The sequence below is a fragment of the Phocoena sinus genome, chromosome 19 (assembly GCF_008692025.1).
Source record: "Phocoena sinus isolate mPhoSin1 chromosome 19, mPhoSin1.pri, whole genome shotgun sequence".
Taxonomy (NCBI): domain Eukaryota; kingdom Metazoa; phylum Chordata; class Mammalia; order Artiodactyla; family Phocoenidae; genus Phocoena; species Phocoena sinus.
In genome coordinates, this window is record NC_045781.1 from 4,566,712 (window position 1) to 4,584,770 (window position 18,059).

Consider the following 18,059-nt stretch of genomic DNA (forward strand, 5'->3'; position numbering starts at 1 on the left):
AAATCAAAGATACTCAAACTAAAAAAGTATTATCTTTTCTTGTGGGTGACAAGTTTTATACGGACAAACCACAAAGATACTACAAGAAAACAACTATGTCGGGACTTCCCTGATGGCGCAGTGGTTAAGAATCCGCCTGCCAATGCAGGGGACACGGGTTTGAGACCTGGTCCGGGAAGATCCCACACACCCCGGAACAACTAAGCCCACGCGCCACAACTACTGAGCCTGTGCTCTAGACCCTGCAAGCCACAACTACTGAGCCCGTGTGCCACACTACTGAAGCCTGTGCACTCTAGAGCCCATGCTACGTAACAAGAGAAGCCATCGCAGTGAGAAGCCCAAGCACCGCAAGGAAGAGTAGCCCTTGCTCGCTGCAACCAGAGAAAGCCCGCGCAAAGCAATGAAGACCCAATGCAGCCAAAAATAAATTAATTAAATTAAAAAAAAAAAACCCAACTATGTCAAAAAATTTTTTTGGAAAAGTTGGATAAAAAAATTAACATGTGGCTTCCCTGGTGGCGCAGTGGTTGGGAGTCCGCCTGCCGATGCAGGGGACACGGGTTCGTGCCCTGGTCCGGGAAGATCCCACATGCCGCAGAGCGGCTGGGCCCGTGAGCCATGGCCGCTGAGCCTGCGTGTCCAGAGCCTGTGCTCCGCAACGGGAGAGGCCACAACAGTGAGAGGCCCACATACCGCAAAAAAAAAAAAAAAAAAAAAAATTAACATGCAGAAATCAGACAAATTTCTATATGGAATGAAAAATGTCAAAAAAAATTAAAGAGAACAATCCCATTAACTGCAGCATTAAAAAGTACAAAATACTTAGGAATAAATTAGCCAAGGAGGTAAAACACTTGTACACTGAAAACTACAAAACTTGTTAAAAGTAATCCAAGGAGATACACACAAATAGAAAGATATCCTGTACGCATGCACTGGAAGACTTAATACTCTTAAAATGACCACAGTCCCAAAGTGTTCTATAGATACAACAGAATCCCTGTCAAAATTCCAATGGCAATATTTGCAGTGACAGAAAAAAACATAGTACAAAAAAACATGCTTTGCAGTAATACAAAAAAACATAGTAAAAAAACATGCTAAGAGAATCTCAAAGGACCCAAAATGGCCAAAATACTCTTGAAACAGGAGGGAGATGGAGAAGGCCCGTTTTGAATATCAAAACATTACATACAAATTAATCAAGATGGTGTGGTACTGGCATGAACACAGACACATAAAGCCAAGGAACAGAACAGAATGCTCACAAATAATCCTTGGCATGTGTGTAAAATGTACTCACAAGGGTGGTTAAGACTATACAATGGAAAAAGGACAGTCTCAGTAACAAATGCTGCTGGGAAACTGGGTATCTACCAGCAAAAGAAGAAAGTAGGAACCTTACTTGCATAAAACAGAAAAACCGGGCTTCCCTGGTGGCGCAGTGGTTAAGAATCCGCCTACCAATGTAGAGGATATGGGTTCGAGCCCTGGTCTGGGAAGATCCCACATGCCACGGAGCAACTGAGCCCGTGTGCCACAACTACTGAGCCTGTGCTCTGGAGCCCGTGAGCCACAACTACTGAGCCCACGTGCCACAACTACTGAAGCCCGCGTGCCTAGAGCCCATGCTCCACAACAAGAGAAGCTGCCGCATTGAGAAGCCCATGCACCGCAATGAAGAGTAGCCCCTGCTCGCCACAACTAGAGAAAGCCCGCGCACAGCAACAAAGACCCAACGCAGCCAAAAATAAATAAATAAAATAAAAAAAAAAAAAAACAAAAAAACAAAAAAAAAAAAAACAGAAAAACCTCTCTGTCATGAAAAAGGCAATCAACCGAGTATAAAGACAACCCCTGAGAAACGGAGGGGAAGAAAGTGACTTGAAGAATGCAGAGAATTTTGTTGATTTCACAGTTTAAAATCGATGATGGAATAAAACACCCTCTATCACTGACGTCTCTTTCTGAACTTACCATTCCATTTTCCAATCATTCAGATTTTGAAGTCAGTGACTCACTCGTTTAGCTTCTAGTGTATTATTAAAAAAATCAGAACAAATTTCTTGTTATTGTTCAGTTTTCCAGAATTTACCAAGTATTGTGCATACTCAGATGATTCCACGAACAGGATGGGTCACGGAATTTACAGAGAGCGGACAGTGCACTCAGATGAAGCCCTTTAACAATACCTGCTGCCCAATAGCACTGAGACCCCATCCACAATCCAAAGGTGCGAAGCCCTGCCTAAGACAATGTCCATTGAAACCTCAGGCGAGATGAAATCTAAGTGGACATGACAGGGACTGAGGGAAGGCACTAGATAAGGGTGAATGTACACGTGTCAGGAAGGATACCTCAGAGTGAGACAAGATTAGCAAGTCCAATTGAGGGCACTTCAGAAAGGAAAGACTGAAGAATCAACTGAGAATATGACTTTACCTCAGAAACAGCCATTCCTGACTCCTTTTCTTTTCCTTCTCTTAACGGCTTCTTTGTTAGACAACAGGACTCTTTAGAGGTCTACCCTGAGAGTTGAAAACATGCTGTTTAATGCTTAGAATCAACACACCCCCTTCCTGAGTCACCACCACACGCACAGGGAAGCCCTCAGCATGGGGAACAGACGGTTCTCTGCTGCCCACTGTCCCAGGAGGGACTCAGGACAGTAACTCCCACACAGAGACCAACCAGTGAGCTTTCCCACCCTTTCCTTCAGATCAGGCTCCCCTCCTGGTGAGGCCCTCACGTACCCAGCAGCAGCGGGCACCTCAGCTGGACCCACGATCCCCTTCAGGTCACAGACTAGCCCTGCTCCATCCCCACGCAGAGCAGAGCCCTCACCCTCAGCCCAGATCTCAGCCCTCAGGAATGGGGGGGCTCAGAGTCACGATGCTCAGTGAGGGATCCGGATTGGAACATCCTGGGGCACTTAAAGGATTACTGATGTTGGACCCCATCCATACTACTGGAAAGCAACCCTCTTGTTATATGAAGGGGATATATGAAGATGCCTTCCTCAAAGCAATGTGACGTCTGGGTGGAACACCATCTAGAGGGGTGAGCCCAGCACACCTCCCACGTTCTTTTTTATCCAAGCTCTATTAATGTATAGTTGATGAATAAACATGGTGTACATATAAGATATACAATGTAATTATTTGGCAGATATACACACTGTGTAATAATTATCACAAAAATTACATGTGAAGACACCCAAGGACCCACTAAACCTAAGATACCATATTTTCATTTACAATTCCAGCCCAAACACTGTCATCTCCAAAACCTACTAATTAAAAAAGAGACACATGCAATAATGCACATGCCACAGTCAGACCACAACCTCTCCCAATGAAATGACCCAAATTCTCCACCGTATCTTTCAAAGTGCATCTGAAATGGTCTTCACTTACACAATAAAATGCTCAAAAATACCAAAGGTAACCCACAAAATGATCTCTAGAATTTTCTGTGTATCACTTTAAGGGTTGCACGATGATTCTCCCACTCTCAAAAGACCCAGTGTGAGTCAACGTATAGAGTAGATTCTGTGGGGCACCCTATAGATCCATTCCCTCAGGACCATGGTGTCCATCCACCTGTACCCAGAGGGTGCTGTTCACACAGCTCAGGTCATATCTCTAAGAGCATAGGAGGAAAATGTTTGTCTTTCTAAATCCACTGCCTTCATTCCTACTCAGGTGTGACCATGAGTTATTCAATGCAACCAATGCATGCAGTCCTCAGTCTCAGCATCTATGTCCCAGGGAACCTGAGCTAGGACTTTATAGCAATTCAGTTCGTGTAATGAAGCCCACAACTACACATACCACCTCAAGGTGCTTCAACCACAATTAAGACATCCCTTTCAAATAGCTCTCCAGATGCCTTGACCACCACGAGGGAAAGGTGCCCACACCATTCACTTGGCTCACCTTGAAGCCCACACTGGCTGCCACATCCCTCCTAAAGACCCCTACAGGCTCCGCTCCAACTTCCCAACTGTTCTGCCTCTCCTCCATGCACTCATGGGCAAACAGGGCTAAAAGGCACAAGGACCTCTCAGCAAAGCCATCGCAACAGGAATACACACAAGCTGCCACCCAAAGGACACTGGCCATTCATTATGAAGGTCAAGAAGTCGGTCATCCTGGGAGAACTGACCAACAATTGGGAACGTCATCAAGTCCAGTTACAAAGGCATTTGAGTTCATTTACGGAGACTCAAAGCAGACAGTTCCCAAGTTTCTTGACTCCTGTTCTACCCACTCACAGGTAATTAAAAGATACCCTAGCTCTTTGAGGGAGGCCTCCTTCATGCCGCATTAGGCTCCAGACTTCTGCCCACCCTTAGCACAGTGAAACCACTATCCTGGACTCTGAGCAGATGACCTGCCGGAAGGCAAGGCTCCTGTCCAAGGTGGCGACTGGTCACCTGATGTGCACAGCCCGGAACGCCTGGGGGCTACAGCAGAGCACTGACACAGCACACTAAACATCGGAACACGTCACCCACTGCTTGAGGACACCAGCTGTACAGGACTTTTTAGGCCTCCCTACATCTTTTTGCTCTTGAGTAAACAGACACATAAGGTAAGGATCAATTAGAGTGGAAATGTCCAAAACAAGTGTGAGAACCATCCTCATTACCTGCGCTGGCACCTTGATATTTCCTGAGGGGTACTCAGCCCAATCAATAATCCTAGCCTTGAAAACAGCCCCAGAGTGAGGTGTTGCAGTGACCCTGGGAAGATGATGAACACTGTGTCCTTCAATGGAGGTTAAGCACGAAAGACTAAAAATAATCAATACACAAGTACATTTCTGTTGAGGGTGACTGATACAGAGGCAGTAAAACCTGGGTAATTTCACAGAGGTTGTCGGAGCAAGGGGAAGTGGACACATCTCTGAAGTAAGATGTGGAGGACAAAGGGCCTGAGCCATGGTGACTTAAAGGCCAATGGTAAGAACAGGAACTAAGATCTGAGACAGAAAACGTGTTGGGGTTTGGGAACAGAAAAAAGGTGAATGTGTGCGGGGCAGAGTGAACCATGAGGAAACGGTCACTTCCCAAGATGAGGCTGGAGACACTGGCAGGGCCCTGAGCATGATACAGGGCTGTGTAGACACAGTGAGGAGACTGGACTTTGTCATAAAGACAAATAACAGCCAGTGGAGATATGAGTGCCAGGACTGACTAAACTCTCTTCAAATTTAAACTTTCTGCAGAGAAATACATCTCACTATGGTCACTTTAACTCTGAGCCTATGTTCTTGTCTCCTTTCTAGGGTTTGTTTTACTTTTACATTCTGGGATGACTGTGACCCATTTAAATTTCTAAATACAACTAGACACTCTCTTCAAAAATAATTGCCACACACAGCGGGTGGGGGTGGGAGGTGGGAGGTGGGGAGGGATGATGGGAGATTCAGATTGACATATACACACTACGATGTATAAAATATATAACTAATGAGAACATACTGTATAGCACAGGGAAGGCTATACAGTATGTTCTCAGTGCTCTGTGGTGACCCAAATGGGAAGGAAATCCAAAAAAGAGGGGATATGTATACATATGGCCGATTCACTTTGCTGTACAGCAGAATCTGACAGTCTAGCAATGTAAAGAAACTATACTCCAAATAAAAAGTGCTACTTATACTTTTTATTAAAACTTTATCCAGGGCTTCCCTGGTGGCGCAGTGGTTGAGAGTCTGCGTGCCGATGCAGGGGACACGGGTTCGTGCCCCGGTCCGGGAGGATCCCACATGGCGCGGAGTGGCTGGGCCCGTGAGCCATGGCCATTAAGCCTGCGCGTCCGGAGACTGTGCTCCGCAACGGGAGAGGCCACAACAGTGAGAGGCCCGCGTACCGCAAAAAAAAAACAAAAAAACTTTATCCATAAAATAAGACTATAATGATATATACTAAAAGGTTAATACCATCTTTTTTGAGTGGGATTAGAAATGATTTCCATGTTCTTCTTTTTGTCTGTATTCTCACATAGGCTTGATATTACCTTTGCAATAAATATATACTCAAAGAAAAAGAACTGCCACACACAGACAGACACCCAATTTCACCAATGAATTCAGGGGTTAAGGGTTGCTCAGGCTGAGTTTCTGGTCTAGTCTCTCATCTCTATGTTACGAGTGGGCTCCCTGAGGCCCAGAGGGGACACATTTCAGAAGGTCTGAACTGACTGAACAGAATCAGGTGGAAATGAATTCTGAAAAGGTCACCCGAAGGGCCTCTTCCTTTCAAGAGGTACCATGTGCTGACAGTTTTTTCTTACCCAGTCCCCTACTCCCTGACAAGAAATGTAAGGGGGTGAAGGACAACTGTCTGAGTCAAGTCACTGCCCCATGGCTGAATAGCAACTGAATACGGAAGTCATCTTATGATTCAAATAATTACAAAATTCACAAATCTTATGGCCAGTTTTTCAATTCTGATCCTTGTCTATGTAAGTCAAACAAACAAAATTTACATTTATTAGATTTTAAAGCCAGAAATCAATATATCACGACTTAATTGTCCACATCCAAAGAACTCACCACCCATCTGGACTCTGTTTCTCCCTTGTACCTGCCCTACTACATCTTTACATTTCATTAGGTTTACCTGTCTCCCTATTCCTTTCTCTGTGGCCATCTTTTTCTTCCCTCTCTGTTTCCTCCCTCACGCCAGTCCTGCCCCACTCTGCGACCTGTTTCCCCTCCTGTTGCTCTCTCTGCCCAACCTTTCTGACTGTCCTAAATATCCGTATCTTTCTGCATCTTTCTTCCCAATCTCGGCCCCGTCTCTCATCCCCTGGTTACGGCGTTTCCATCCCGGCCACAGTCCCTTCCGCCCCAGTCTGTGGCACCACCAGGTGGCTGTACTTCCCATCGGCTCTCTCTTCCTCTGCTCTTCTAGTTCCTAGTTGTTCCTCTCTTGCTCTCCCAGAGCCACTTGGCTCTGAAGGCCAAGGTTCAAACTCCATTCTCTCCGGCCACTCTCTGCGTGAAGTGCCTCGCCACTGTATTGTCCTCCCTTCTACTGGTGATCCAGGGCCCCTCTTCCCACGCTGCAATGCCATGGGTTCTCCCCCATTCCTTCAACATCTCAGTTATTCCTACTTCTCTGTCAGTCGCTCCGTCTCTACTCCTCCTACTTCCCATCGCCCACGTGTTTCCAGAAATGGCGACTGAATAACATACCAGCCTAACGGAAAAGATATTTTCCAGCGGGTGGAATTCGGGAAGAAACAACACTGAGTGTCACACGGCTGGCCCAGGTCCCCTCCCCCTTCGCGGGGTGAGGGGAAGGGCTGACTACGAAGGGGAGGCCGGGGGAGCAGAAGTATTGGCCTTTGGAGACGCGAGGACAGAGGGGCGGGGAGGGAGGGAGGGAGGGGGTCTCGGGAGAGGGGCGGTCTCTCCAGAACCTCAGGACCGGGGAGAGGACGCGGCCTGTCCGGGAGCGGGGCGGCCGGCGCTGCCCTCCAGGGGCCGCGAGGGCGAGGCTGGGGTCGCGAATCCACCTCGCGGAAGAGGACGTTACGGGGTGGGCCTGGGGGGGTGGTCACTGAAGATTTGAAGCAGGAAAACGGCGCTAAAGACCGTGTCTACGTGGACTGAAGGCCGTAAAGCGAAGGGCAGGGACCAGCCTCAAAGCGATTTCAAGCCCAAAGGAAAACATACCCGACCTCTAACGGCGACGTCTGGATCTATTAGGTAGGAGGCCGGATGCTGGGATTTACGGTTCATAGTAACTCCGAAGCCAGGAGGTTGCAGTACGAGGAGCAGCGAAGCACAGATCTTCACTAGCGATGGGCAACTTACCTCTGCATCTTACTTCGTACCGTGACCTTCAAAACACGGCCCGTTTCCGGTTCCGCAGGTAACTACTAATTCGGGGGGAGAGGCGGGGCTCCCGGGGTGGGGCCTGGGCGGAGCAATGTGTGCGAGGGGCGGGGCCAGGAGAGAGCCCAGATGCTGGGATGGCCAGAGGGCGGGGCTGGCAGCAGGGAGCAGGGCAGTCACTTTCATTAAAAACTAAGACGTTAAAAAAAAAAAAAAAAAAAAAAAAAAACTAAGACGTTTACTCTTAACTTAAGAACGGTTTAAATAAAAAGCTCCCCCACTCCGCCCCAAAACGGGTTGCTCTAAAGTCCCGTTAGTGAGGCTGAAGCAATTCAGAGCTCTGGAAACTTGGGTCTCCAAGTGGTAGCTGTGGGGCGGCGACTGGAGCCTGGAACATTTCCTGCAGTTAGAACTAATAAAAGCAATTCAGGAAACAAGAGCTGGACTTGTCTTTCTATTACAAACTAGAATGACAGAATTACAAACCTCTGGGTAGGATGGGCTTTTTCACACTGAAAACGCCACAGAACATTCTGTTTCTATTCCCTGCTCACTCAGGAGGCCAACTCAACTCTCTGTTCATTTCCAGACAATCAGGGACTAGACCTGAGGTCTGAGACTGGTGAACTAAGGCATGTGATAATTCAGGGCACTAACCGTTGCTATAAAAAGAGCAATAAATTGTAGTATTCTTTTTTAGGTACATTTTTTTATTGTTTTGCTTCTTTTTGCCTTTTAAAACCTGCTTTCCCCCAGAGTATAATAGAGAAATACTTGAGATACATCACTATTCAGTAAAGGTGTACCACAGAATTCTCTGCCTTAACGTATCTTGTGAAAAGATTAGGACAGTAAGTTTAGTTAGCATCCAGCATTTCATATAGATACAATAAAAAGAGAAAGAGAAACGTCGTATTCCTTTGATGAGAAGGCATTACTCCTTAAAATACTTCTCCTATTCTACACTTAATAATTTCCTTCAAATATCTTTGAGAAAAACTTCTTTATATCATAGTACACTTAAGTCAAACATAACAATAATTTAATTGTAATTAGAAAGATTTTTATTTTGAAATTGTAACGTATTTTAGCTGTTTCTTTTTTTTAATATTTATTTTTTAAACCTTACTTTATTTTTGGCTGCATTGCATCTTCATGGCTGCACACGGGCTTCCTCTAGCTGATGCAAGCAGGGGCTACTCTTCGTTGCGATGTGCAGGCTTCTCATTGCAGTGGCTTCTCTTGTTGCGGAGCACAGGCTCTAGGCACACAGGCTCAGTAGTTGTGGCTCACGGGCTCTAGAGTGCAGGCTCAGTAGTTGTGTCTCGCAGGCTCTAGAGTGCAGGCTCAGTAGTTGTGGCACATGGGCTTAGCTGCTCAGTGGCATGTGAGATCTTCCCAGACCAGGGATCAAACCCGCGTCTCCCGCATTGGCAGGCGGATTCTTTTTTTTTTTCTTTTTCCCCACTGTTCAAGGTTTATTTATTGTTTTAGTTGGTATAACACTTAGATAGTTGGCTGCATTATTTATGTAGATTTTTCTTTTTTACATTACATGGCAATGTATACTATTCTGATACATATAGTACATAAAATAAGATTCTTTAGAACAGTTATGCACAAGACATACAATACTGGGTTTATAATCAATCCCAGAATGTGATTAATTGGAGAAAAAGAGTTGGATTAAGCATCTTGGCTAAAGGAACCAGAAGTTATATAACACGAGTTAAATACACATCTGGTTTGAAGGGCAACTGCAGCATCTGCGACACCGTCAGTGGTACCACTTGAGGAAGCAGAGCTATTTTGCACGAACCAATTTAGGAACACACAAGATAAGTGCCGTGCAGCATCAGGATACAGCTGCAGGGTTTTATGAACCATTCCTATTGCTAATGTTAGGAAACTGATGTTTTTCCTAGGCTGTCTTAACATTACTGCTTTAGTCACAGATCAGATATAAAGGACAATATGCACCACCCTCAACTGAAATCCTGTTGTAGCCTAGACAGTGAAGTGGTATATTAGACTTTAAAACTGCAGCTCTTTCTGGATCCCCCAAAGTGTATCTGCGCTCTTCTTCAAACAGGCCTGTTCCTCAGGAGTCAGAGTCACTTTCACAACATCTGAGGTTCCATTCTGTCCCAAGATGCAAGGAACACTAAGGAACACGTCCTCTTTCATTCCATAGAAACCCTTAAGCATGGTGGGAATCGGATGTACCCGCCTAAGATTCTTCATTATACTTTCTGCCAAATCTGCCACAGACAGTCCAGTGGGCCAGGATGTGTACGTAGCCTTTCAGTCTGATCACCTCAAAAGCACTGTTTGTGAACTGCCTTCCACTGTTCCTTATCTGCATCAGTGCCTAATTCGGGGTGCAGATTCTTCAGGGAGACACCAGCAACATTCACTCCACTCCATACAGGCACACCAGAGTCTCCATGCTCCCCAAGGATCCACCCATGACAGCTTAATGGGTGAATTCCCAGCCTGTCCCCCATGAGGTAACAGAATCGGGCTGAATCCAAATTGCAACCGCTTCCAATAACACGGTTTTTGGGAAAGCTGCTTATCTTCCAAGCTGCATAGGTCAAGGTATCCACTGGATTGGAAACAACAAGCAACTTGCAGTTTGGGCTGTATTTTACAACATTAGGAATGATGAATTTAAAGATGTTCACATTACACTGGACCAAATTAAGACGGCTTTCTCCCTCTTGCTGGCATGCCCCAGCTGTGATAATAACCAGCCTGGAGTTTGTTGTTACATTATAGTCTTTGCCAGAGACGACTTCTGGTGTTCTGAGGAAAAGGCTGCCATGTTGGAGATCCATCATCTCTCCCTTCAGTTTGTCTTCTATAACATCAACAAGAGCAATTTCATCTGCCAAGTCCTTCATTAAGGTACTGATGGCACAGGCCATGCCAACAGCACCAACACCAACCACTGTAATCTTATTCTGGGGGACATGTTCTTCCTTAATAAGATTCTGAATCAGCTGATCCTTGAGAGTTGCCATACTGGACTTAGAACCGAAAGGAATCAGGAGTGCACGTCGGGCGGGCTGGACTCGGAATTGGCGGTAGCTGCTCGGGTACTCTGAGTGGGGAGCGGGAGGGGCCTTAAATAGAACCGCGAGGCTGACGTCAGAGGGGAGCCGGGCGGACGTGCGGGAACCCACCGGCAGGCGGATTCTTAACCACTGCGCCACCAGGGAAGCCCTAATATTGATTGTCTGATTGATTGATTTGGTTGTGCCAGGTCTTTAGTTGCAGCAACTCCTTAGTTGCGGCTTGCAGGCTCCTTAGTTGTGGCATGCAAACTCTTAGTTGAAGCATATATGTGGGGTCTAGTTCCCTGAGCAGGGATCGAACCCAGGCCGCCTGCATTGGAAGTGCAGAGCATTAACCACTCCGCCACCAAGGAAGTCCCTAGGTCTTTATTTCTATTTTTGAAAGTTCTGTTATGTGTGGATGAGAAAGTTTGTAATGTATACAGTCTTCAGAGGAAATTAAGATTAGTTTCATCTAAAGACTAATCATTTTTACAATGTTTTAAGGGCATTTTATAGGGAGATATATTCTCTTTAATAATACAAACCCTAAAGAAATTAAAACTAGGCTATCAGCTATGCAAAAACTTCATTTCAACCCTCGATATATTTATGGAAGTAACTGATAACACCTACAATGTATGTTTTGTCACACGCCTACATGATGATATTTACATAGGGAAATAACCTAATTACAATATTTTCAGGTAAACAAATAACCTGCCACAATTCACCCTTATGAAACAGATCGTCTTGAGTAATTACTTTGAATTACAAACTACATTTTTTTTTCGGGGGGGGGTACGCGGGCCTCTCACTGCTGTGGCCTCTCCCATCGCAGAGCACAGGCTCCAGATGCGCAGGCTCAGCGGCCATGGCTCACGGGCCCAGCCGCTCCGCCGCATGTGGGATCTTCCCGGACCGGGGCACGAACCCGTGTCCCCTGCATCGGCAGGCGGACTCTCAACCACTGCGCCACCAGGGAAGCCCCCAGACTACATTTTTAATTTGAAAATCGCCACCACCCAGAAAACAAATCTAAAATCACAGATGGTGGCCAGGAGAGGCTAGGTAAAGTACTCCATAATACGGTGATCTCAGCATTTATTTGGTGTAGGCAACTGGCCAACAGGGATCTCGATCTGACTCAAGCCTTTCCCCTGACAACACATCCTATGGAACAGCCCACAGAGTCACAGCAAGTTTAAGTTCCTGTTATGACTGACTCCCCCAGCTGCCCTTGTGATAACCATTTTCCCCTGTCAGCCAAGGCTTTCGCCTGGTTCTTCTTTGGATGAGACACGCTTCCAACAAGGAAGCCTACCAATTCCTGTTTTTTTGGTTTGCACTGACAAATGCAGCCTGAACCCAAGAAGCCAAAACATTTCATCCACGGACCCTAACGAAGGTACGTGCCTCAGGGCATGCCCCATGCTCTCTGCCTGCACCCTTCCTTGAATTCTGACATGTTCCCTCCAGCTGTATCTTGTACCTCCTCCAGGACCTGTGAGTAATAAACGCCTCCATTTCACGTTCCCTTGCAGTCTTTTACTGAGTTGCGGCTCAACCATCGGTATCAAGAGGCTCTAGTTAACAAATACTAAATTTAAAAAGTCACAAGAGGGATATTAGACAATTCTATCAACTGTATGAAGAATAATTAACAGTAATTCTATACAATTATATTGTTCCTTGTTCTCTGTCGTGTGTGTGTGTGTTTGTGCGTGTGTACACGCGAAGGTCTCACACAGGTAGGGAGAGGACCGTAGAGGAACCAGCACTGGCCTGGCAGCAAGAAAGTAGCGGCTACAGCTTCCCAAGGACGTGCCTCTGTACTACTGACCACTGTGGTGTTGCTGGCCCTCTGATTCTTGGAACAATCTCTCCCTACATTAAAGAACTTAATGGCCCCTCTCAGGTTCTGTCCACAGAAACATACCTAGCAAAATCTCCCTAATGAAAACCTTCTGCCATTTGAAGTTTACTACTCATGATTTCCTTTCAGGATTCAAATGAACTTACAAACTCTCATGGGGTCCAACACAGCCTCCATACAACCCATAATGATCCACTTCATCCTGCTATAAAATACCAGAAAACATTCCAAACTCTAATAAATCATGCCTGAGGAAGAAATACATATGAAGACACCTAAGGAAACACTACATGCAAAACACCATATTTTCATACATAGTGGCCACAGACCAAACACTGTCATCTCCAAAAACTACATAAAAGAGATGTATCCAGTGTTGCACATGCCACAGAGAGACCCCACCATTTCCCAAGGAAACACTCCAAATTCTCTCTTTCTTACCTTTTGTATCAGTGCATCTGAAACTTTATTTGCAACACAAAATACTAAAAAATACAAAAGGTAACCCACAAAATGATCTCTGAACTTTTCCCTATATTACTCTAAAAATAGCAGTGATTCCCTCCCCATGCCCGCCCCTGGACAAGGAAGGATTTATTACTTGCAGCAATTAATAACGACACCAGAGTTCTTTCCCAAAGCAGTGCCCCTGTACAATGATCCTTGATCTCCCAAAAGACCGACACAAGTCACTTGTGGAGTGGATGCTGTAGGGCACCCTCTAGCTCCATCGCCTGAGGACAAGGCACCCATCCTCCTGCACTGAAGGATTCCTGCAGGCTCAGCTCAGGGAACACATCTAACATTGGAGAAAAAATGTTTTTCTCTGCCTAAATCCACTGCCTTCTTTCTTCCCGAGGTATGACCATGAAATATCCGAATAAACAAATGCACGTAAACCTCAGTGTCAGCAGCTATGTGCCAGGGAACCTGAGCTAAGACACTATGGCACCTCAAACCATGCAACGCCCCCCACAACTACCCATAAACCCAATTCCAGGTGCTCCAGCCAGAAGTGAGACACCCTTCGCCAACAGCTCCACACACCCTTTGAGCCCACAAGGGACAGGTGCACACATCTTGATGCCCCGACTTGCGGCCATGTCTCTGCTGCAGAGCCCTACAGGCTTCCCTCCGATTTCCCCAATTTTCTACCTGTTCCCAAAGCACTCATGGGCAAACAAGGCTGAAAGACACAAGGACCTCTCAGTAAAGCCATCACAACAGGAATACACACAAAGTGCCATCTAAAGGACACTGGCCATTCAGTATGAAGGTTAAGAAGTCGGCCCTCGTGGGAGAACTGACCCGCAACTGGGGTTGTTATGAAGTCCAGTGACAAAGGCATTTGAGTATAGTGAGGAAATCTCCAAGACAGACGGTTCCCAGGGTTTTTATCTCCTGTTCTCCCCACTCACAGGTAATTAAAAGATACCCTAGCTCATTGAGGGGGGCCTCCTACATGCCCCCTTAGGTGCCCAACATCTGCACCCTTAGCACAGTGAAATCACTATCGCTGACTTTGTGCAGATGACCTGCCAGAAGGCAAAGCTCCTGTCCAAGGTGGTGACTGGTCCCTGGATGTGCACAGCCTGGAACACCTGGGGGCTACAGTAAAGCAGTGACAGAGCACACTAAACATGGGGACAACTCAGGACACTGCATGAGGACACCAGTTCTGTAGGGCTTTTTAGGACTGCCTACATCTTTTCCTCCCATCCTGGGAGGAAGAGAAACACGGTGCACCCTTCAACGAATGGAAAAGGGGAGACTCCAAATGATCAATGGAAAAAGGCATTTCTGATGGGGGGTTGACACAGGGGCAATAAACTCTGGTGAATGTGACAGAGATTGGCTGGAGGGGATGGTGGGGACCTCTCAGAACCTAGAACTGAAGGAGGACAAAGGGCCTGAGCCATGGTAACTTAAAGGCAAAAGGTTAAAACAGGAACTAAGATCTGACACAGAAAAGGCACCCCAGGAAGGACCCTGAGTCAGACCAAAAATGGAGCAAGCCAGATGACTGGCCAGAGACAACCCGGAAACTAACCCCACAACCATCAACCTGAGACTGAGAGCCACATGACAGAGCCGTCCTCCTGGGGTCCCTTACTCTGCTGCTCTTCACTCAGGCACCCCTTCCCAACAAAGTCTTTTGCTTTGTCAGTACGTGTGTCTCCTCGGACAATTCGTTTCCGAGTGTTAGACAAGGGCCCACTCTTGGGTCCTGGAAGGGGTCTTCCTTCCTGCATCAAAAGCATGAACGCTACACATGCACATTTTTACCAAGTGGGTTGAACAAACTAAAATTAATCCAGAAAATTACAGTGGCCATTATGACTATCATTCCATCTCCCAACACTCGTTTTCCTTAAGACTAAATCTGAAGACTGCAGTTCTAAAATTAAACAAGACGAATGGTATATTTATTTTCATGGGTACCTGGAAGCTTCCAAACAGGAATAAAATTCAAAAATTGCCTCTTTGCGAAACACTTTCTGAACTGACCAAACCAACCAAAAAGCTAGAAATGAACAAAATAGCTTCTGAAGCCTTATGCTGCGAGTGTTTTCCTCCCCCAACTTGACAACTTGTGTGTTTTCTCAGAACCCTTTGTTTCAGACTCCACCATACAACAGTGGGAACCTTAGCAGGGCAGGAAGGATTCAGCACAGTAAACTCTTACACAGAGACCAGCAAGGCAGTTTTCCCACACTTTCCTTCAAGTCACTGTGGCCTCTGGTGAGACGCTCAGCTGGACCCAACAATCCCCTCCAGGTCACAGACCAGCCCTGATCCACCCCCACGCAGAGCAGAGTCCCCTCACCCTCAGCCCAGATCTCAGCCCTCAGGAACGGGGGGACTCAGTCACGATGCTCAATGGTACATACAGATTAGAACATACTAGAGAGCCTTAATATTATTTATTAAAGTTGGGCCCCACCCTGATAATATGAAAGAGGACCTCTGGTCAGGGAACACACATGTATTTACAAAATGCCTCATCCATCTAATGTGAAGACTGCATTGAGCACCACTGACGGACAAACTGATAACGAAAATGTGGTGTATATATATAGAATGCAATATTGCTCAGAAATGTTGCCATTTGCAACAACACCGATGGCTCTAGAACGTACTATGCTAAGTGAAAAAAGTCAGACAAAAACAAGTACCACACGGTTTCACTTATATATGGCATTAAAAAAAAAGTGGAATACAGTGAAGAGAGACTGGTAGAACAAACATATGATTTTGAGAAAGGGGTAAAGGGGTGAGATAAGAGGGGCATATTTCAGGGACTTCCCTGGTGGTCCAGTGGCTAAGACTCCATGCTTCCACTGCGGGGGGTTCGGTTTAGATCTCTGGTCAGGGAACTAAGATCCTCCATGCCAGGCGGTACGGCCAAAAGAAAAAAAAAAAAGTTAAGAGGATCACATTTAAAACTGCACAATAGATAGGTCACAGTGATGTAACATACAGCATAAAGAATATGGTCTATAACGTCATAATAATTTTGTTTGGGGACAAGATGGCTACTAGACTCATTGTGGTGATCATTTCATAATGTATACAAATATTAAAACAGCGCATAGTGCACCTGAAACATTATATTGTACATCACCTGTATTCCAATTAGAAATAAAAAGAGAGGGAACTCCCTGGCGGTCCAGTGGTCAGGACTCGGCGCTTTCACTGCTGAGGGCCCGGGTTCAATACCCGGTTGGGGAACTAAGATCCCACAGGCCATGCCATATGGCCAAAAAAAAAACAAACAAAAAATTTTTTTAAAATAAAAACAAACTCCATTGTGGAGAGATACCATATAAAACTAATGTATGCGGCAAAGCCAGGAACCAGGGCTCATACCTCACTTGGTATCAGAATATACATTTTTGAGAAAAAAACACAAATATATGGCAAAGCTGATCCAAATTTTAAGCCTTCTGGAACATAATAGAATTCTTTCCAGAAATGTGACAAATGTAATGAGTGTGATCAACTGTAAACAATACACAGCTTTGTGGTCATGGAAGCATTCATATAATATGGAAACGGTACAAGTGAGTCAAGGCCTTTCAGCAATTACCTCAGCATACGCCACAAAGAATTCATACTAGAAAGAAATGACAAATGTAATGGAGATAAATGTTCAAACAATGCTCTCAATGGACTTAACGCTAAGAAAGTTTACACTCAGGGGAACTAGGTTCATTACTTATGAAGATCAACCAAAAAAAAAAAAAAAAAAAGATTAAGATCAACCAGGATCAGATAGGACTCGGTGCTTTCACTGCCATGGCCTGGGTTCAATCCCTGGTCAGGGAACTGAGATCCTGCAAGCAGCATGGAACAACAGGAAGAAAAAAAAAAAGGCTACTTGAAAAAGAAAATAAAACTAGAGACTGTAATAGAGTGAAGTCAGAAAGAGAAAAACAAATACCGTGTATTAACGCATATATGTGGAACCTAGAAAAATGGTACAGATGAACCGGTTTGCAGGACAGAGATAGAGACACAGATGTAGAGAACAAATGTATGGACACCAAGGGGGGAAAGTGGCGGGGGGAGGGTGGTGGTGGTGTGATGAATTGGGAGATTGCGATTGATACGTATACACTAATATGTATAAAATGGACAATTAATAACCTGCTGTATAAAAAAAAACTCATGAGATGGTGTCTATCAATGAAGCAAGGATACCCGTGGAAAAGTCTAATTATCTGCAAATTATTAAATGTTTTTATTCAATTATTTGAAGTTTCTTGAAAACGGTGTATTCTTATTAACGACCTATAACCTGAAGTTTGAAATCTGCTGTTATTCTTTCGTTACTCGCTATTCTTTTATGACCATGATGGTTTTAGGGAAGGGATAGGTAAGATGAAAGGACCTACTTCATTAGGTGGGATTTATTCATACCCAGATTACTGTGAAAAACTAGGACACTCACTTTAAGGTGCAATGTTATAAATAAACTTGACAGCATGGGGAGGAGCAGAGTATAGATATAAAGCTATTATCTGAAATATAGTGCTTTTTGCGGTCATTGCCCCTTCTCTAGATTTGCTGTGACTGAGGGCTATTGTTGATGATTATAGGAAAGGGTTACCCCACCAGATGATCGTGAAACACAGGACAACTGGACACTGAGAGAATGAAGTTTTCTTGAGTATCACGATGGCAGAAAAAATGGAGGGGAACAATGGTCTTCTGTCCTCTTAAAAGGGAATAGCTGTTGTATATCATTTATTAATGAAAATTAG

The 18,059-nt window shown here is 45.3% G+C and overlaps 1 protein-coding gene across 1 annotated transcript; it reads right to left on the reverse strand.

Annotated features, from left to right (window-relative positions):
• Nucleotides 1-9,847: 9,847 nt before the first annotated feature.
• On the reverse strand, nt 9,848-10,954 carry LOC116743828 (L-lactate dehydrogenase A chain-like). Its single transcript, XM_032612877.1, is given in 3 exon segments — nt 9,848-10,152; nt 10,154-10,187; nt 10,189-10,954. Coding segments are annotated over 3 exon segments (990 nt in total). The 5' UTR covers nt 10,884-10,954; the 3' UTR covers nt 9,848-9,891.
• Nucleotides 10,955-18,059: the final 7,105 nt, after the last annotated feature.